General features: G+C 44.0%; 1 protein-coding gene across 2 annotated transcripts; it reads right to left on the bottom strand.

Annotated features, from left to right (window-relative positions):
- Window positions 1–237: 237 nt before the first annotated feature.
- Window positions 238–20692, bottom strand: GDAP1L1 (ganglioside induced differentiation associated protein 1 like 1). 2 transcript variants are annotated; one of them, XM_072633666.1, is made up of 7 exons: window positions 20134–20338; window position 19881; window positions 14615–14882; window positions 13550–13723; window positions 10448–10545; window positions 7582–7696; window positions 238–593 (listed from the first exon to the last, which is right to left on the bottom strand). In XM_072633666.1, exons 1-7 carry the CDS (start codon window positions 20244–20246, stop codon window positions 250–252), a joined length of 1113 nt encoding a protein of 370 aa, XP_072489767.1. In that variant the 5' UTR covers window positions 20247–20338; the 3' UTR covers window positions 238–249. The 2 variants fall into 2 exon arrangements, with proteins under 2 accessions (XP_072489767.1, XP_072489766.1); XM_072633665.1 differs by lacking the exon at window position 19881 and having other exon boundaries at window positions 14615–14807; window positions 20134–20692.
- Between the last annotated feature and the right edge of the window lie 339 nt (window positions 20693–21031).

Below are 21031 nucleotides of genomic sequence, written 5' to 3'. Positions count from 1 at the left end.
AATCAAAGGCATTCCTTGTTGCTTTGTTTGGGTTGTTTTTCTCTTTTCTCCAGATTTAATAGCTTCCTTGAGTTGTTGGTTACTTCTACTTCTAGACAACGGAATGTTTTCACATTGACAATATAATCAGGTTGGGGTAAGGACGGGGTAGGGAGAACTGTTTCAAGTTTTCATGAGACAGTTGAGGAGAGCTCATTGTGAATTACACAGCACAGACACCAACAACCAAACACCAAGCACAGCCCAGCTCTAGATGTATTTTTTCTTGAGGTACCAGTAAGCAAAGTATCCCATCCCTCCCAGGGAGCCCATAAGGAAGGATGCTCCAAAGAAGGATGGTGGTTTCCGCTTAACCAGCCGGAATGCATTGGGGATGACAGCCGAAAGTAGCGTGGTATGTATGTCCCCAAGGACTTTCCGGAACGCAAAGCGTCTCTGGACTCTCTCAAAGAATGACTGAAGGTTGGGCCGGCTACCATCTTCCCAGTATTTTTTTGACAGTCCCAAGAATTTGAGGCGGTGTAAGGTGGCCCCGAGGAGGACGTCAGCCAGTGTGAAGACACAGCCACAAAGCCACAGCTCACATTTCTGCCCTGTGGAGTAGAGGGAGCAAGTGGGTAAAAAACAAAATGAAACAAAAACCCCCCAAAAAACCCAAACTCATACTTTCCTGGTCACCAAAATAGCCTCTCTTAGTGGTGGTATTGTTCTTCCAGGGTCTCAGCCTCCAAATTTGAATGCTTCCCAGAACATTCTTACTTATGATGCTGCTTGCGCAGAGCCCTTCAAGTAGCTTTCCTTTTTCTAGTCCAAACCCCTTAGTGTGGTATTCAAGGTACCTGACGACCTGCCCAAACATTGACATCTATTATAGACCTCTATCATGCCAGCCAAGCCAGTGCTCTCTTTGCTCCTTAAATATAATATGTTCATTCCCTCCTCTGAGGCTTTGCTTTAACTCTGGTCCCATTTCACTTGTCTAATCCTTACCTGTTATGCGAGGCCCAATTCATTTTATAATTCTTTCAGAAAACTTTCCCTAACTGTTCTACCCCCTTGTCATCATTTTGTCCTTTAAATTCCTAGGACTGAAAGTATGATGTGATGGAGAGAGCAGTGGAGTCAGGACCTCTAGGTTTGAATCTCAGTTCCTATGCTATCTATCTCTGTGACTTGGAAAAATCATGTAACTTCCTCTGTGACCTCAATTTCTGATCTGTAAAATAAGACAGTTGGACTATATGGCCAGTTCTAAATCCATTGGTCCTACTGCTATCTAGATCACTTGTTTGGTACTAATAGTAAAGATAATTATAAGAGTAGCCAACATGTATATAGTCCCTACTATGGGCAGCTAGGTGGCATAGTGGATAGATCACCTGCCTGAAATCAGGAGGACTTCAGTTCAAATATGGCCTCAGACACTTACTAGCTGAGTATACCTGGGCAAGTCACTTAACATCTGTTTGCTTCAGTTTCCTCCTTTGTAAACTGGGGGTGATAATAATAGCACCTACCTTCCAGTATTGTTGTGAGGATCCAGTGAGATAATATTTTTCAAGTGCTTGGCACAGTGCCTAGCACATAGTAGGTGCTATATAAATGCTAGCTATTATTATTGTGATGATAATGATCATGACGGCAATGACAGTGGTTGATGGCTGACCAACTGCTGGGATGCAAGCTTCAGGAATTGGACTTAACTGGGGACACTGGAGCCAAAATGGTTCGAGGGCACCAGGTACTGAACAAAAGCCAAATTGAGCCATCCTGGGGAGCTGCTCTGGACTGGGTTTTCCCTTGTCTCTCATGGATGCTTCTTGTGGAGAGATGAATAAACTGTATCCCTGCATCTTGCTTAGAACCCTGTCATTATCTTCTTGTCACTGAAAGTTTCTGGAAATTCAATTAAGAGAGCTTGACTTTGCCATATGACCTTGCCATAGAAGAGAAAGATAATTGCAAGGGGAGTCCTTAGGGTATCCCAGGAATATTATTCCAATGACTTTGACAGGAATCCCATTGAGGAAAAGGCCTTTGTAATAGAATGAGAAAGTGCAGTGGGAACATCTCTGGACTTTGGAGGCAGAGGACCTAGGTTCAAATTTTGCCTCTACAGCTAACCATCTGTAGCTGTACAATCTTGGGCAATTACTTATCTCTTTGAGCTGCTTTCTCTTCCTCTTTGAAATGAGGGAGGTGAACTACTGGATAGTGGTCTGTTATAGGGGGAATAGGGAATGACCCCAGAGGATGTGATCAACTAATAAGAGGACAATTCTAATCTTCCTTATTTCTGTCAAGGGCAACATCATCCTTCTAATCACTCAAATTCAAAATCTCAGCATTATCATTGACTCTTTACTTTCCCCACCCCACATTTTCAATCACTTATCAAACCTTGTCATTTCTACCTCCACAACATTTCTTCCATTTATCCCCAGCTCGGATTCAGGCTATTATTACCTCTCAGACAATTACAATAGTTTTAAAATAAGTGAATACACACATATTAGGGATGTGTATGCTCAAGTCTTTATCTTTCTATCTATCTATCCATCTATCTATCTATCTATCTATTATTTATACTGATGGGGCATATGATCAGAAACATTTTGGAGAGTACTGAACTAAATAATCTCTAAGGACATTCTAGTGCCAACATTCTAATGAGTTTCCTTGGACTAGCTGTTCATCCATGCATCTATTTAATAAATATTTATCTATTGCGTGCAGGGCACCATGTTGTGCATTGGGCAGAAAACAATTTAGATAAGACAAAATCCCTTACACTCTCATAGGGTATAGTTGTAATGTACAATGGTATACAAGTGCATTACAAACTTTGTGAGATCTGAAGGAAGTCATTACAGGAGTGTGTATTTGACTGGAGAAGGAAGGTTGGGTAGGAATTTTGCACTTGAAAAGAATGAAGGAGAGCTTTGCAGACCCAGTGAACAGTGTGAGCAAAACCTGAGGGCCTATGGTGTGTTTAGGAGACAGAGTAGACCAATTTGGTCAGGATAGAATGAATAGAATATATTTATGAGATAAGACTGGAAAAGTTGCATAGATCCAGATTTTTTAGTAGTGTGGGTAACAGGTAGAGGCCTTTGCACATCACTTAGATCACAATAGGGAACCACTGAAAATTATTGTGCAGAAGAATGACATGATTAGATATAAGAAAGATTATTATAATAGTGAACTGGAGAGAAGAGACATTGGAGGTAGGAGTACCTGTTAGGAGGCAATTAGAGTAGTCCAGTGGTATATTATGCTGTAGTAGTAGAGTAGTCCAGGAAGGTGATAATATGGGTAGGTTCTAGGGTGTTGACAGGGGCTATTGAGAGGAGGAGATGGGTGCAAAAAATGTTGAAGAGGTAGAATTTATAGGTCTTGGTAAATGGACAGACGTAAAGAATAGGGAAGATAACCTCAAGGCTTTAGTCATGGCCAACAAGTGAATAGTGGTGTCTTGAGTATGAAGCATTGGTGGAGTATCCAGGTGGATATGTACTGTAAGCAGCTTGGAGATGTGGATCTGGAGTTCAAAAGAAGTTAAGCACTATAGACAGATATCTGGAAATCATATACGAAAGTGGTAATTAAAGCCATACTAGGGAACTAGATCATAAGAGAGAAAAGAAAAGAGGGCTAAGGACAGGGACTTAGGTAACACCTAAATTAAGGGATTCAAAGGAGGATAAAGAACCAACGAATGGGATAGAAAATGAATGTATAGAGCCCAAAGGAGCATCAAGACAATGTTTGGTCCTGCTAGGGACATGCCGCATGGAGATGTAAGACAGAAAGAGGTCTCATGTACACCAAAATATCCACAGCAACACTTTTGTGCTAGTGCAAGAACTGGAAACAAACATATATTCCCATTGATCATGAAGTGGCTAAAAAACATGGAGGTCCATGAATCAATGAATAAATAGAAAAGCGATCATTAAGTGCTTACCATGTGCCAGACACTGTGTTGACTTCAGGGAATGCAAATAGAAAAGCAAGGTAGCGCTTGTTCTCAAGAATCATGGAGTCATAAATGTAGAGCCAGAAGGTCACTTAGTCCAACCCCTTCATTTTCTAGATGAGGAAACTGAGGTGTAAGATCACACAGGTGTAAATACCAGAGACAGGATTTTTGGTGCCTGGCTGCCACTGTACTGGGCTGCCTTTGAAACATCCACAGTCCAACAGGACACACAACACATATGTGAAGTTTCAGATGATTATTATTATAATCATAGCTGGGCCATACAAAATAACAGATATTAAAACGTCAGGGAAGCGCAGGACAACGTGTAGGAAATGATAGAGTGGAAAGAGAACATAGGCAATGACTAAAAGTGTGTAAGTGGAAAGAAAGAAGCTAAAGTAGAATGCTAGGAAGTTATAATTACCAAAGTTGGCCCCAGAATAGAGAGAAGAAAATATACCTTTCTCCCTTCTTTTAAGAGGTGGGAGACTATGGATGTGTAATATTCCATGTATTCTCATACATAGTTGATATGTTGCTTAGTTTTCTTAAACTCTGGTTTAGTTTTTTTGTTTGTTTTTTGAATGATTAAAAATGAATGGTACACAGAATAATGGATGGGGACATGGTGGGTATGAACAGGCTGCAAAAAAAGCCAATGGGGAATTTTAAAGAACAAGAGCAAAAGGTATAAAGGAAATGTATGACAGTAAGAGAAGATTGGCTGACCATGTGTTAAGGGCAAGGAATGAAAAACAGGACTCCAGAGTGCATCATTGGAGTATTTGTGGTGTTGTGAGGAATTGAAGAAGGCCTCCAGCATACTGGGTAGACTCCCAGTGGTGAACTTACAGGAAGACATGCTCAAGAGTTGCCCAGAATAGGAAGCATGGATGGGTCATGATCTAGGTCATTGGTAGGACTATCCCAATTGATGACAAAAGATTTCTTTAAATATTTTGTGCAAGGTATTTGAAGCAAAAGATAGGGATTACAGAATAGGGGAATGGAGAAAATTGGAAATTAAGGTGATGTGAAGAAAAAATATCAATTAAAATGAAAAAAAGAAAAAAGATAGCACTGGGACTGTGAGAGAATCTAGTAGGAGAGGATATTCATTCCCTGTGTCAAAAGATACAGAGAGGTCAAAGAGGATGGTGGCTGAAAACAGGTCATTGAAAAAATGATAAATGTCACCTGAGATTTTTAGTAGAGTAGTTTTATTAGAATAGAAATTAGATGACATCAATTTGAGATCAAATGATGCAGCAGGAAAAATACTGAACTTAGAGTTAGGAGACTGACTTTGACACATTTATTCTGTGACCATGGGTAGGTCACTTCCCCTCATTGATTATCCTAACATGTAATTTGTTTCCTAATCTATAAAATGGGGATAATAGTATTTGTACAATCTGCCTCTTAGGGTAGGTGGGAAAACATTTTATAAGACTTAAGTTTCCGGACAATCTTGAGTTATTATCAACAAGCATAGATAGCTTTCCCAAAAAGTTCAGCAGTAAAGAAAAGGAGAGGGATGGGATGATAGAAAGATGAGGCAGTAGGGTCAAGGGAAGGCTTGTTTAAAAACAATTTTTTTCAGGACTGGGGAGATCTGAACATGTTGGTTGATAAGTGGGAAGGAGATAGTAGAGAAGAGATTGAAGATGATAAGGAGAGAATGTGCCAAGGGAGAGGGATCAGCAGCCTCAGTGAGAAAACTATGGTTGTCTCTTCTTTGATGACAGGGAAGGCAGCAAGGATGGATGATGAACCTGAGGTTTGGAGTAAAGGAAGAAGAGGGTGATTGAGAGAGCTTATGTCAGATGGCCTCAGTGACATTCTGGGTTATCTGTTGTAGGGGTGGAATGGGTGGAATTAGAAAAAGAAGATACAGTTTGGAATGGATGCTGCAGGAGTAAGATACAGAGTTGATGAAGGGAGACTAGAATTGTTGGGCACAAAGTGTCCAGGTAAAATTATGCAACATGAATTTGGAGTGAATTTGGAAATCAGTTTGGTTTTGTGATTTTTCTCCACGAATACCCTGATTGTAAAGGTTATTCAGGAACAAGGATTTACAATCAATTCCCTCCAGCTACTAGAGAGCAGCTTCTCCTTTGTTTTTTAAAAGCTCTGACCTCTTACACCCCTGGTCCAGGATCTCACTGCCCAGTTAATTAAGTCAATTTTTTCCTTACATGAAATGGAAATCCCTTCTCCTTATGCTGAGAATCTATTTTCAGAATGTCAATGACCGTGGATAACAGCTATTCATTCTCCCTGTGAGAAGCCTTCATTCTTCTGAACAATGAACCTTGGTTGACAGGCAGCCTGGGGCAAGTGCCCATGCCTAGTTAATCAGTGTCTTCAAAGGAGCTACTACAGAGAATGAAGGAAGAGAAAGATGAGGAAGAATCCAAGACGACCCTCAACAGCAGTACCTTCCCAGTCTCTCCCAGAAAGACATCAGTCTTTGGTCCTTGATCACTGTACTGTTACAGTCGCATCTGTTATATGGCTGAGAAGAATCCGCATCATCCTTCTCCACCCCCTCTTGGAGACGTGTGCTCCATCACTACTGGATTAGAAGATCAGAATCCTATATTGTAGCCTCTGTTTATTGTGTCACTGCGAGTTTCTTATCCTTACCAAACCCTAGTTCTTCTCCCCACCCTTACCTACCTTATACCCACCTTACATCTATAAAATGAAACAGAATAGGCAATTAATATGATAAAAGAAATCACTGAGGAGAGGTCTAAGAATCATAAGACCACAGATCTAAAGCTAGAAGGGACCTCATAGGTCACCTAGTCCAACCCCCTTGTGTTTGTCCTTCATTCTTTAAGAGGACCATGACATCAGGATGATGACATAACTTTCAGTTCACTTTGATTTGAGTGAGGGAGGGCTGTGCAAGGTCACCAACCTCAATTTCTTCTCCTGAGCCATCTGGATCTGGTAGAGATGGTCCAGGATACAATGGGAGACCCTGGCCCTTTCAGGCTAAGGTCCTATAGCATTCTCACTTTGAGTGAGATACACCCATTCAATGAATAGGCTTCTTTAAGTAGTTGCTCAAGGGATGGCCCCTTTAATAAAAAAAATCAAACTAGGAAGGCAAAACCCTCAGGGCTCCTGGGTAAAAGAGAAAAAATTACTATTTAGTATTTAAATCCACTCTGTTCTAGGTGAGTGGGGACTTGTTGTCCAGTCTATGAGCCCCAGAGTGAAATTGGGTTTGAGGCTTGATCATTGAGCAAGAAATTCCAGGCACTGTGTTGAGTGCTAGGGATACAAAAAGAGGCAAAAGACAGGGGGATAGAATATGAAAGTTCTGTCTTAGAAAGATTCTTTGGAAGACTATGCAGGTTAAATGGATGGATAGATGGAGAGAGAATGGCAGAAGGCCAAGGCTTTCTGTGCTTTGAGAACCTTAGTGGAAAGGGCTTAATGTATTTTGAAGAAAGTACACAGACAGACCTGAGCTGAGGGGAATCCTGAGCCTATTTTTATGGGATTTAAGAAATCAGCACTGTTTCTTTTCCATTTCCCCACCCCAACCCCATTTCCACATACCCTGTACATACCCTCATATTCCAGCTTCCTCTTCTCCAGCTCAGCTTCAATTTGATCCAGTACCATGGCCAGTTCTCCTAGGATTTTCTTCAGGTAGTTGACATTGTCATGCTCTAGGATCTTGGCCTGAGGAGAAGCAGAGCTAGGTTGAAAGAGGTAAACCAGGAGACCCCAAGGTCCAGAGCTTCCCCATTCCTTGCATATTATAAAAGCCCATTCCACCTGTCCTCATCTGAACTTGACAGGGTCGGGACATTAGGAACCAAGAAAGTAGTGGAAAGAGACTTGGACTAGAAGTCAGAAAACCTGAGCTTCAGGTCCAGTACTGCTTCTTACTAGCTATGTAACTTCAGGCAAATCCCTTCCCATTTTGGCCTCAGTTTTCCATCTGAAAAATGAGAGTTGGATTAGATAATCTTTAAATTGACAGCCAAGTGATAGAGCATTGGAACTAGAGTGAGGAAGATATGATTAGTTCATCCAAATCCAACCTCAAACACTTTCTAGTTGTGTGACCCTGGGTAAGTTCCTTAATCTCTGTCTGCCTCAATTTCCTCATCTACAAAATGGGGATAATAATAGTATCTGCCTCCTAGGAATATTGTGAGGATTCAATTAAGTATTATAAAATACTTTGAAAACACTATATGAATGCTAGTTATTGTGATTATTATTCCAATTTTGTCATCCTATGTCCTATAGTCTAATATCTTATTCAGTTAATAATAATAGTTAATTCAGTTAATAATAATACCATAATATTTATATAGTGCTTGCTAGGTACCAGGCAATGTGCAAAGTGCATCACAATTATTATCTCATTGGATCCTCATAACACCCTGGGAGATAGGTGATATTATTTTCCTCATTTTACATATGAGGAAACTGAGACAGAGATAAAATGACATGCCCAGGGACACACAGCTAGTAGATATCTGAGGCCAAATTTGAACTCAGACTCCAGGCCCAGCACTCTACCTACTGTGCCTCAAGTTCTGATATTCTGTGTCCTCTAAGGCTCCTTCCAGCTCTAACAGTATATGTTCTAGATTTCTTCCAGTGCTGACACCCTATGTTTGATGTTCTTAGATCCCTTCTAGGTCTTACATTCTCTAGTTCTGTGCTGCTTTAGTCCTATCCACTAATTGATTTATTATGTAAGTAGTATGCACCCAGTGTGGCACTAGTCATTAGTGCCATAGAAGAATAGAAGGAGGAGACAAAACCTAGGAAAGTGGTACAGTTCAGTTGGGAAGATAAGATAAACATTCATGTAATAATTAGGGAACATATGTACTTTTTCTTCTCAAACTAAGTTATAAATTCCTGGTGCCAATATAATTTCTTCTGTTTTCTCCTCAGAACATAACTCAGGTTTAGGTACATGCTCAGCATCGATAAGAAATTATTAGATAATGCATGAATCAGTGAGTGAGTGAGTGAATGGACAGGTACCAGGAGGCTGAGGGGATAAGAGCCAAAATCTCCTTACAGGCAAGCCTGGTCTGATTTGTCTTGGCTTTGGGAGGCACAATGATGATAATGTGTTGCCCATAGGATCATAAACTTAGAACTAGGAAGAACCTTAGGAACCACAATTTCCCCTCATTTTACAGATACAGCAACTGAGATCTAGCAAGACTAAGTCATTTGTCACACAACAAGTAAGTGTCTGAGGTGAGATTTGAACTCAAGTCTTTATAATTCCAAATCCAGTGATCCACGTTCACTTCAGTAACTCAAGAATCCATGATTTTGTAACTGCTCCTTCCATGGACACACATGGTGACCTGATCATGCTGTAGGAGAGAGTTTCATGAGATGCTGTGACCAAAACCATTCACCTGGTGGTCAACCTTCTGCTCATGAGCCTCATTGCACTATCTAGTCCTTGGGTGATAGACACAAAGTCTGTCACTTGCCCATATGTAAAGCTTTTCCTTGTTGGGAGAAACTGCCAGTGTTTGCACATCTCTGCCATAGCCTTCAAGAACTCAAGATCACCTCCACATCATTGTGAGGCATCTAACAACAACAAGGAGGATTTTAAGGCTTTCAAAGCACTTTATAAATGTTATCTTTTTATCCTCACAACAGCCTTGGAAGGTAGGTGCTGTTATCTCCATTTTACAGATGAGACAGGTAGAGGTAAAGTGACCTAGTCACATAGGGTCACACAGCTAATCATCTGAAACTGGATTTGAATCCACGTCTCTCTGACTCCAGGTCCAAAGCTGTATCTTCCATACCACCTATCTTCCTCTAATAAATCCTGACAAAGTGCTTAATGAAGGTTTACTGTCTGTACTTTCCTAGACCCTCTTGCACATTTTGATGACGAGTGATCAGACACACACTCAAGGGCCTCATTATCTTCAAAATCATAGACTCCTAGAATGTTATGACTAGAAAGAATCTTAGAACACAAAATATCAGAGTTAGAAGAGACCTTAGAACGTAGAATATTAGAACCAGAAGGAAGCTTAGAGATCCTGCTGAATTCCCCAATTTTACTAAAGAGAAAACTGACCCAGAGAAAAGAAGTCACTTGTCTAAGGTCATACAACTTTTGACTCCCAGAACTGATATGTCTCCTAACCACCCTGACTCCCCCTTTCCCAGTAATATAGGCAGTGGTTTCATTTGGAGGGCTTTGGATTCATTTGAGGCACTGCTCATTTTCCAGAAGTTTAGGCCACCCATCACAGAATCTTCCTGGCCCAGATATTTCTTTTCCTCTTAGCACATGAAAGGATTGTCTGTGAGTGTGTGTGTGTGCATGTATGCGTGTGTGTGTGCATGCATGTGTGTGCATGTGCATGTGCATGGGCGCACATGCATGGGTACTGGAGGGGAGCACGGCTTCAAACAACTCACCATTAGTTTCTTCTGTTTGGAAAGGTAGGGCTCTGATAGTTGAGGCTCTTCCTCATGGTCCAGTTTCATTAGATCAGTGCTGGCATTCGCCAAGTGTCCTAAGAAAAGAAGGCAAGGCAGATCCTGTCCCCTCACTCCCTCCAGCATTCCCCATACAGATAATACTAATAACTCATGTTTTTGGTATCATTTTAAGGCTTAAAAAAGAGATGATGCCACATTATTCCTCTGAAGCAGGTAGCACAGGTATTATTGTTCCCATTTTACAGAAGAGAAAATGGAGGCACCCAGAGAGAAAGTGACACAAGTGAAAGAGTTGGGGATATTTAGCCTGGAGAAAACTCAGGAGGAATATGATGGCTGTCTGCCAGTATTTGAAGGTATGGTAGGGAAGAAGGAATAAGACTGTTCTTTGCCCTAAGGAGCAGACATAGAAGGAAGTCAAAAGAAGCAGGTTTGGGACTCCATGTGAGGGAAAACCTGAGAGCTCTGGAAGTGTAATGGGCTGCCTTAGGTAGCAATGGCTTCTCCTCTCTGGAGGACTCCAAGCAGAGGCTGAATAACTGCACATTGGGGATGTCATGGAAGGGATTCTTGCCCAGGTATTGGTTGGACTAGATGACCTCTGAAGTCCATTCCAGCTCAGTGATTCTCGGTGATGCTGTGCCTTGTCCAAGCTCACAAAACTATTTAGTCTAGATGATCAGGAAAGAGGTTCCATGGCAGAGTCCCAGATCAGCTCTCTGGAGGTTTCCTTCCTTCCTTCCTTCCTTTCCTTCCTTTCCTTCCTGGCTTCCTTCCTTCCTTCCTTTCATTAGACCCTCATTGGGGACAGAGTGATAATAGCTAACACTTACGTAGATCTTAATATGTGCCCGGCAGTGCTAAGTGCTTTATAATTATTATCTCATTTGATTCTTACAACAAACCTTGGAAGGAGGTGCTATTATTGCCTCCATTTTATGTGTGTGGAAACTGAGACAAACAGAGGTTAATTGACTCGCCCAGAGTCACACAGTCAGTAAGTGTCTGAGGTCAAATTTAAACTCAGGTCTTCCTGACTCCAGACCTGACTGTGCCACTTGGCTGCTCACTATGTCAATATAGAAGACACCTGCCTATCTCCCTGATCCTCCTAGATTGGCTGACTTGGAGTCAAGAAACCTAGCTTTGCATCCTGAAAGCCAGCTGTGTGTCTTTGGCAATTCACTAGACCTCTCTGATCCTCAGTTTCCTTGGTGTTCTCTATGATGCGAGTACTTTCTTCACTTGTAGAGACTGCAGCCAGTATAAAGTACCATATAAATATGAGTTATAATAGACAACAGGAGTAATAATCATAATAGAAATAAAGAACAAAACCCTTCACATCCCAGAGACCGTTGGGGATTCCATAGAATTTCATACTAGAACTTCACTAAGTAAGAAAAGAAATAATAGAAATATAGAAAAAATAGAAAAGATAGGAATAAAAGAAATAAAATAAGAGAAGAAAGCAGACTTGGGCCCGATCCTGTTTCCACTCTTGTCCCAATAGACAGACATGCAACTGACTTCTTTCTACTCCTCCTTCCAACCCATAGAAGAGTCCAATGACTCATGTTGCTCCCACTTCTCAGTCACTGGAGAGCTCAGATCATTAGAGGGAAAGGAAGAGTGGGAGATTTTAGAATCAAAAGAATCAAAAGAGACTTAAGAGATCAATTAGTCCCACTCCCTTACTTTACTGATGAGGAAATGGAGGCCTAGGGTGGGGAAGGACTTCCTCAAAGTTACACATATAGGAAGTACCAGGGCTTACATTTGAACCCAGGACCTCTGACTCAAGTCCAGGACTCTTTCCACTGTACCCTGGGTCCCAAAATGTCTTCCTAAAGAAGATGAGAGGCAGACATCAGGTAAAATGATTATGTTCAATCTGTCTCTTAAGCATCATTTCTTCATACCTCATCCCCACTTCTCTTGCAATGGTTTCCTTTATTCTGCCTTTCTGTGGCATTAGCCCTCATTCTCTACCCCCTGTTAGTCAAAGGAAGTCTTTCTCTCTGCCTCTCTCTGTCCTTCCTCACTCAACCTCTCTCTCCTTCTTCATCTGACAGGACCAGAGCAGGCAGAGCTGGAAGAGAGATTGGTTAACCAGACTGAGAAGAAGAGCAGGAAGAAGGAGGGAGCCAGAGGTACTTGGTATACGAGGATCTCAAAGTCTGGGATGTCCTTTGGGGGAGGGGCCTCTTCCACACTTGTGTGGGTCCTGATTCTGGGGAATGTCAGGGCTCCACTGCCTTTGTAGCTTGGCCTCACCCTACCTAGCCTGCTGCAGGCTCTAGGCAGTACCTCCCCAGCTCCTGCTGCCTGCCTATATTAAGCTTCGTCAATGTTTCATGAGTGTTTGAAGGTCAGAAGCAACCTCTTCTCCTCAGTCAGTCACTTGGGGCAGACTCTGGCCCCCACTCAGGGCTACTCAGCATAGGTCTAGCAGGGGAGGGAGAAGAAAGGAAAAGCATGGGGGAGGAAGGCTCCCTTTGGGCCTGTCCAGTGATTGATTAGTGGTATCAAACTCCATCAGGCGATTGGCACCGTAGGTCCCAAGGTGACTGATCAGCTTCTATGGCCAAGGTGACTTGCCCTCCTCAGCACCTGCCCTGCTGCTGGGGGTGGGGGTGGAGATATGTCTACTCTCAACTTCACATGTTCCACCTGGCTCTCTACAATTGGCCCTGGTAAAAAACAGCAGCAGCTTTGGTGGAGGAGAGGGGGTGGGGAGAGAAATGGGGATGCAACTGATGACTAGGGACAACACAGAGGGTCTGGCATTAATTTGGGGAAGACACAGAACCTGGAATTGGGGAAAGGGCAGAGGACAGAGAGATTTTTTTTAAAGTACAGTAGAGAAAAGAAAGGAGGAAGAAAGGGTCAGGGATAAAAAGAGGGAGAATAAACTGAAGGTTTGGGAAAATGAAAGAAGAGTAAAAAAAGATGGAGAGAAATGTGTCAGCAGAGAAGAGGAGGGAAATCAGATAAAGAGAAAGGTGGGTAGGAAGAGAGAACAAACAACCCCTGGCTCCTCCCGCTGGGCTAGGCTTGCCTGGGCTGGCCACTTACTTCGAATCTCGGCTGTGGCATACTTAGGGATCATGGAGTCAGTGGTGAGCTCAGGGTGAAGGATGCAGCCGTGGGTGTAGGCGTCCATGGGGAGAGAATCCAGGAGCTCACGGTACTGCAGTACCCGGGCATGAAGCAGGCTGCCAGCCTCAGGTATCAACTGAGCCACATGTTCTGGGATGGGGAAAGAGAAAATAGGCAGGGTTTGACATGGGTATTTCATAAGCCTCCCCCAAACCCCAGTCCTGTTCCAGGGGAGTGAGGTATTACAGACCCAGCGTGCATGTCTTAGGTTCATGGTCTCAGTCCCAGGTCTGGTCTTTTTTCCCCTTAAACAAAACCTACTCCCTCTGAAACATAATCACTTGAGAGAGAATTGGACCCCCCAGGACTCTCTGGTGATACTAGCATCCCTCAGCACCAGAGTGGGAAAGGACTTCTAGAGGCATTGAGACCAACCCCTTCATTTTACAAGGGAAGAAACTAAGACCCAGAGCAGGGAAGTGGGCTGCTCATGGCCCTGACGTAGTCAATCAGTAGCAGATCTGGGACTTCTAAATTCTAGGTTAAAGCATCTCCCTTCACACAGACACCTTTGCTTGCTTGTGAGCCTCTTGGCTTGGTGCCTTGGAGGAGTCCTTGATACAGAGTTGACCAAAGAAACTTCCCCCTGAGAAGCTCTTAGACCTAAAGTCATAACATTTAGATCTAGAAAAGTCAGTAATCTAGAAAGAAATATTCTCTTTCAGGGGTTCTTGACCTTTTCTGTGCCATAGACCTCTTGGGCAGCCTGGTGAAGCTTATGGACTCCTTAAAATAATATTTTTAAATATATAAAATAAAATACATAGAAAGAATATTGAAATACAGCTATGAAAATATGTATATTTTAAAATAAAATTCACTGACCCCAGGTTAAAGATTTTTATTCCAGTCCTTGCATTTTGCAATTAAGGCCCAGAAGGGAGAAAGAATTTTTTTGCATAGGTATATAGCTAGTAAGTGCCCCATGCTCCTATGCCTGCCCCCCCCCCCCCCTTCAGGACTTTTCCCAGGTAATCATACCTCCAGTGAAAGTGCGTTCTACATAGTCAATGATCTGGTCGTAGTCACTGATGATGTTGTCTCGGTGAATTATGACAGGTACTTCTTCACCCAGGTTCAGGCGCATGAACCACGGTTCCTTGGGCTCACTCAGAGGCAGGCTGACATCCCGCTCATCACAGGGTAGCCCCTTCTCTGCAATCACCAGCCGTACCTGGGTGGGGGTTGGGGTGGAGGGGCTCAGAGGGGACAGGGGCATGGGAAGAGCCCAGACACACACAGGGGGAAACTCTGTTCAGGGGAGATGGGGAGCATGTGGGGAGGGAGATAACACACATAGGGTATAATACTGGTTTGGGGGATGTGAGCTGGGAGTAACCTGGCAGGGACCTAGGTCCCTAAACACTCTGCTCATCCTTCTGAGGGTGGGCCCAATCACCTACAAGGAGGGGTTCTCCACCATGTTCTTCTGTCTCAGTTACAGAACATTAGAGCTGGAAGGGACATTAGGACACAGGACAGACTATCAGAGCTGGAAGGAACCTTAGAGATCGTCCGATTCAACTCTCCCATTTTACAGAGAAGGAAACAGAGGCTAATCCCAGGGCTGAATGTTCATTAACCAGAGCCTGAGCTCCTCCTATTTCATGCCAGGTGGGAGGAGGCTTGTTCTGTCTGCAAGCCTGGATGTAAATGTCTGCCAGTGGCAGCGCTGTGGGGCAGTGTGAACTCTGTGTGGGTGGGGATCTGTTTTTCCCTAGGTATGAATGTTCCTCTGTGCTTCCATGTGTGCTTAGCCACCTGCATATGATGTGGTGCACACTAAAGCAGGACACAAACACTAGCTGTGTGCGATGTGTGAGCTCATGCACATCTAGAGCTTTGTGTGTGTATGTGGGTACACAGTAGCCCAGAGGGTATAAGGTAACCTTGCTTACTCTCCTCAGTACTTGGTGGTGAGGGCTGAGAGAACTGGGAGACAAGCTTTAAGTTCCTTCTGCGTTCTGTCCTGGAATGATATTCATTCCTTTCCAACTTAGCACAGTCTCCTCTTTCTCCATGGTAGTCCCAGTACCACTGGACAGGAAAGCAGCATTTGACCCTTTAGAGTGCCATAGCATTAGCTTTCCATTCCAAGGGAGGAGGGAACCCAAGCAATATCACACACGGAGAGTAGGTACCATAATTGGTACAGATGGAACGTCCTAAACCTGGGGTCAGGAGTCCTGAATTCCATTACTGGATCTCCTACTGATTCACTGTGTGACTCAACTATCCTCTCACTTTCCCTGGGCTTCAGCTTTCCTATCTGTGAAATGGTATGGTTGGACCAGAGTTCTGGCATTCAATCATTTTACACCAATGACTTAGTCCCTATCAGGGCTGTGGTTTCCCCATCACAAAATGAGGGAGTCAGGCTAGAGAGTTTCTAAGCTCCCTTTTAACTCTGAAATCCTTTGCCTGTTACCTACATTAGACTTTTGGAAGTGAGGGAGGTTGGGGCAGGAAGGGAGAAGGAGGTACTGATGTTTTATTTAGGGAGAGTGACTTAGGGGAAATGTTATGGGTGTGAGGTTGCAGAAGCTACCAAGGAGAATCTCTTTTTCTTAGTTGAACTGTGGGCCAAGGAGCTAGGAAGTCTAGCTGGGGGTGGGGAAGGGTCATCAGATTCATCTGCTTAGCTTTGCCTCCTGTGGGGGCAGGGCCAGCCTTAAATAAAAATTGGAGGGGCTCCTGGCAAAGATCCCTATCCCTAGATATTACCTCTACCAAAGTGGAAAGAGCCCTGGACTCTGAGTTAGAAGACTTAGGTTATAGGACCAGCCCTGTCACTTACTACCTGCATGACCTTGTGGGAGTCATCTATCTTTGGGGATTTCAATTTCCCCAACTACAAAAGGAGAAGATTGAACAAGATTATGGCTAAAGTCTCTTGAAGTTCTAAATTCCTCCATAACCTGACTCCTTCCTACCTTTTCAGTCTTCTTACTCCATATACCCCCAACTCCATCCCATATTCTCTGCTATCCACTAACACTGGTCTCCTTGTGTTCTCTGTACTAGATTCTTCAGACATTTTCTCTTGATTCCATCTCTCAACTCCAGGTATTTTCATTTACTGTCTCTCTTGCCTAGAAAACTGTCCTTCCTCATCTTTTCCTCCTAACTTCCTTAGCTTTTTTTAAGTTTCAGCTAAAATCCCACCTTTTGCTTTCCCTCTGTGGATTATCTCCAATTTATCTTCTGTATATCTTCTTTAGTCATAGATGTTTGTACATCCTCCTCTCTCCATTTGAACCATGAGCTCCTTGAACTCAAGGTCTGTATTTTGCCTTTTTTTGTATTCTCAGTACATTGAATGCTGTCTGTGCATAATTGGCACTTAATAAATATTTATTTACAGATTGCTCTGAGTTCTAAAACCCCCTAGCTCTAATTCAACTCAACAGGCATTTATTAAGCACCTACTGTGTATAAGGCACTGGCAATACAAACAATCCCATCCCTCACATTCTATGTTTTGTATTCTGAGATCTTTTCTAGTTAAAATATTCAATGATTTCATGACTCTCATTGTAGATAGTCTCCACTATTAGTGACTCATTCCTTTGGCTTAAGCATCACTCTCTCCAGGATCCTCTGGCAAGCTTAAATCCTTCCTACCCTTACCCCAGGGAGAGAATATTCATTCCCTGACTCTTTAGAGTGACTGAGTGTCTAATTCTTTTTTGTGAAGGAAAGGGCACCTAAAAGCCTGTGTTGGGGATCCAAAATGATAATATATCACATTTCTGTAACAGAGATTAGTATATACCTTAGTGTAGCATTCCTATGAACCTTGAAGACTGCCCAGCCTTCCATTGAAAGTGAAAAAAAACTACTGGTGAATGGTTAGGAAGACTTCAAAGCATTATTAACCTGTACCCTAATGGAATTAAAATGATGAGATTTTAGAGCTGGAAGGATCTCTAGAGAACATTTAGTCAACCCCCCCCCCCATTTTACAAATTAGGAAATCGAGGCCCAGAGGCCCACTGATTTGTTCAAGGTCTGCTAAGAGCAGAGTCAAGATTTAAACTTGGGCATTCTGACTCCAAATCAAGTTATCTTTCTGTGACATAGTACAGCTGCTTCCTCAAGTTCATGATGCTTTTAAGTGGTGACAGTTAGTTCTTAAACGAGACAGTCTGGGCATTGAAAAGACAAGGGGAAAGGGAAATCCAGGGTAGAGGCTCTGATCATTGAGAGTTTATAACTGAGGGTAAGGTCTAAGGGCAACCCAAGGGCTGGTCATCCAGGAGTTTGATTAAGGTTGGAAAGTATCTGTAGGGAGCCCCTTCCTTAAGCAAGGGGCTCCCTAGGGGACTGGTGACCATAGGAACTGACACGTGTCAGAGTTCACTGTTTCCCGTGTTCAAAGTCAGAGTTAAGAGGTCTTGGCTCTTCTCTCCGCTAAACCTCTCCAGGAGCCCTGACCAAGGTGCTGAACACAATGATTTTTCTCTCTTTCCTCCCACTTCCTAGCACCCCAGGGCCTGAGTCCCAGTTTTGTCGATGTTGTTTGGTCTTTTCAGTCATGTCTGACTGTTCGTGACCCCATTTGGGGTTTTCTTGCCAAAGATACTGGAGTGGGGAAGATCTCAAGTCCCGCCTTCACTCCCTAGAACCACACAGTTACAGCTTCTCCCCAACCCAGTCCCAGCTCTTGGAGGACATTTACCTAAAAGGACATGGAGAAGAAGTAAGATATTATGGAAAGGGCAACAGACTAGAGTCAAAAGACCAGGGTTCTAGTCCCGGCTTAACTACTAATCTGCTGTATGACCTTGGGCAAATTAATTCTCCTCCACAGTACCTTGATCTATAAAATTGAGAGGGGGTATATGTGGGTGTGGAGGTGAGGGGTGTAAAGAGTTGGGATCTCTAAGATCCTTACTAAGTATGCAATTCTATATTCTCTCCTCTTCCCTCATCGTTCCTACCTCCAGGGGTAAAGGGGGATGATATTCCCCTTTCCTCTGTCTCTCTGGCCATTCCCAGGGACTATAAACTCCATAGTTCTGGCCCTGGTTTTCACTCAGGAGGTTGGTGTCATTGAAGCTCATTTGCAGGGAAACCCCAAAGGGTTAATGAATCATTAAGGGTGTTCTGTGCCTTTAAATGTGCCTGCCTAGCTCTGAAAGGGCCCAGCAGGCCCCAAGGATCTGTGACCGGCTAAGGAGGGTGGGAAAATGAGGGGAGCGGGTTAACTCTTTCCTTCCCAGTATGAAAATGGGCTGAGAGGGAAGAGGAGTAGTGTAGAGTAGTGTAGGGCAGCTGCAACTTCAGGTTCTGGGCACAAGACAGTTCCATTGGCATCCCTGAGCAATCCCTATTCTGAAGCCAGGGAGCACCAAAGGACTAAGAATTGGAAGGAATTTTAGAATCCAACTCCCTTATTTTACAGCTAAAAAAACCGAGGCTCAGGGATGAGGAGTTACTTGCCTAAGGTCACAGAGATAATCAGTAGGAGGCTGAGATTCTAACCTAGACTCTCTGACCCCAAATCTCATTCTTAACAACAAAACGAAACAAAACCAAAAACTATTTCATGCTACTTTCAGAACCCAGGCAACTTTGAATCCATTGGTATGAAAAGTGAGTAGGTACAGGGAGGGCTGAGCCTGTATGAGTAGGGAGGACAAGCATTCTGGATAGGAGGAAAGTGGCTGAGTGAAGTCCCCAACCCCCCAAGACTGAAGGAGTGACACCTTGGTTGTGTTACCGATTCATTACATGACCCTGGAGCAGTCATTGTCCTATGTCTTAGTTTCCTCATTTGTAAAGTGAGGGGGTTGAACTCAATAGTTTCTGAGACACCCTATATCTCAAAATCTGTGGAATCAGGATGTTTCAAAGCCACAGATACTTAGTCCATTCACCCCAACCCTACCCCACCCCCCATCCCCAGTTCTGTGGAAAAAGCTCTGTAGGGCTGGGCTGGGCTGCAGTGTCTGGGACAAAGGATGATAAGGTCTGATGTATCAGGTCTGGGAAAATGATAGTTCTTCCAGCTGAGCCCCTCAGAACCCCTTCCTTCCTCTTTTCTTTCTGACAGCAGCTTTCTTTGCTGTTTTCTTTGTCTACACTTGTCTGCTTGGCTCCATCTCTTCCCCTCCCCCCATCCATTCTTGGCTTCTCCTTGGGAACCAGAATAGCCAGGCTGAAAGGATGAGCAGGTCTCAGACACCGGGAGTTGGGTGGGTGGGTGAGTGGGTTGGGGACAGCTGCCTCCTCCACCCAGAACCCTCAGCTGCAACTATAATCTGCCAAGAAAGCCCAGATAGCTGCAGGTTACAGCTGGAGCACCCCGGGGAAACCCATGATGTTGACTGTTCCTTGGGGATGAGGAGAGGGAAGCCTCGCCTACTCCAACACTCCTCCCCCCACGAAGCTCAGGTCCCATACCATCCCAGGGTCCCTGAACCAGGAAGCTAGAATGCCCAGGCGCCTGAGTTCCCCACTCCCACTGCCCTCCAGAGCCTGCCTCCTGCATGTACCTTCTGGGAGCTGAAGGACTGAGTCCAGTGGTAGAGAACCAGGCTCTCCTTGGCCCACTGGGAGGGGTCAGATGCCTCCTGGCCCTCCGAGGCCTCCGGAGCCTTCCCTGCATCACTCTCCAGCGCTGAAATGGGCCACCAGCTACACTTGGTGGGAGTCAGGTTGTTCGGCGTCGCCATGACAGGCTGAGCTCGGAAGGAAAAGGGGAAGAAGGCTTCCTAGTGGTGGCAGTAGCAGCAGCAGCACTCACGGAGCATCACATGGCCTCTCCAAAGCCTCTGTTGTCACTGGGGCTCCAGGCTGGAATCTCATTACTCATCGGGGGGCTCCAGAGGGACCGGCAGGGAGCCTTTGCCTGCCCCACCCTGGAGGGAGAAGGCTGTGGCGGTTGGGTCACTGCAGAATTCACCACCCTGCTCCAGCCCAAGTCCAGAGCTGGCCCTGGCAGTTCTGCAAGACACCTGAGAATCCCCAGGATGACTGGGAATTTGACTTATGATGGAGAGATCATTCCGCCCACTTGGGAAGGGACCTTCACCTCTTCTGTCTAGGACATCGCTGGAGAGGCATAGCAGCCCTGGGTTTGAAGACCTGATTTAAGTCCTGGCTCTACCAATTACTTGCTATGTTACCTTGAGCAAGTTACTGAATATTTCTGAGCCTCAGTTTTCTCATCTGTAAAATGGGAACTTTCCAGCATTAACATTCCATGTTATAAGGTTCTGTGTTCTATGGTTCCTTTTAGTTTTTACATTCTATGATTCTGGGAGAGAGCCAGTCTGATACACAGGTGGCATAAGAGGTTACCTGATGGTTGGATTTGAGTATCACCTGGAAATTACTTCCTATCCCCCCAAACCTCCATCTCCTTAGAGAGGCAGCAAGGTTCCTGACTTG

The sequence above is a fragment of the Notamacropus eugenii genome, chromosome 1 (genome assembly GCF_028372415.1).
Source record: "Notamacropus eugenii isolate mMacEug1 chromosome 1, mMacEug1.pri_v2, whole genome shotgun sequence".
Classification (NCBI taxonomy): Eukaryota; Metazoa; Chordata; class Mammalia; order Diprotodontia; family Macropodidae; genus Notamacropus; species Notamacropus eugenii.
The sequence above is the reverse complement of the archived record's forward strand: the minus strand, read 5'-3'. Positions and strand labels throughout refer to the sequence as shown.

Coding starts and splice junctions, on each gene's coding strand:
- GDAP1L1 (XM_072633666.1), bottom strand. CDS start 20,246: ATGCAGGGAAGGCTCCGGAGGCCTCGGAGGGCCAGGAGGCATCTGACC. Junction 13,724..14,614: donor AGAACGCACTTTCACTGGAG/GTATGATTACCT, acceptor TCCCCATCCCAG/AACATGTGGCTCAGTTGATA. Junction 10,546..13,549: donor TGCCACAGCCGAGATTCGAA/GTAAGTGGCCAG, acceptor TTCTTTTCTTAG/GACACTTGGCGAATGCCAGC.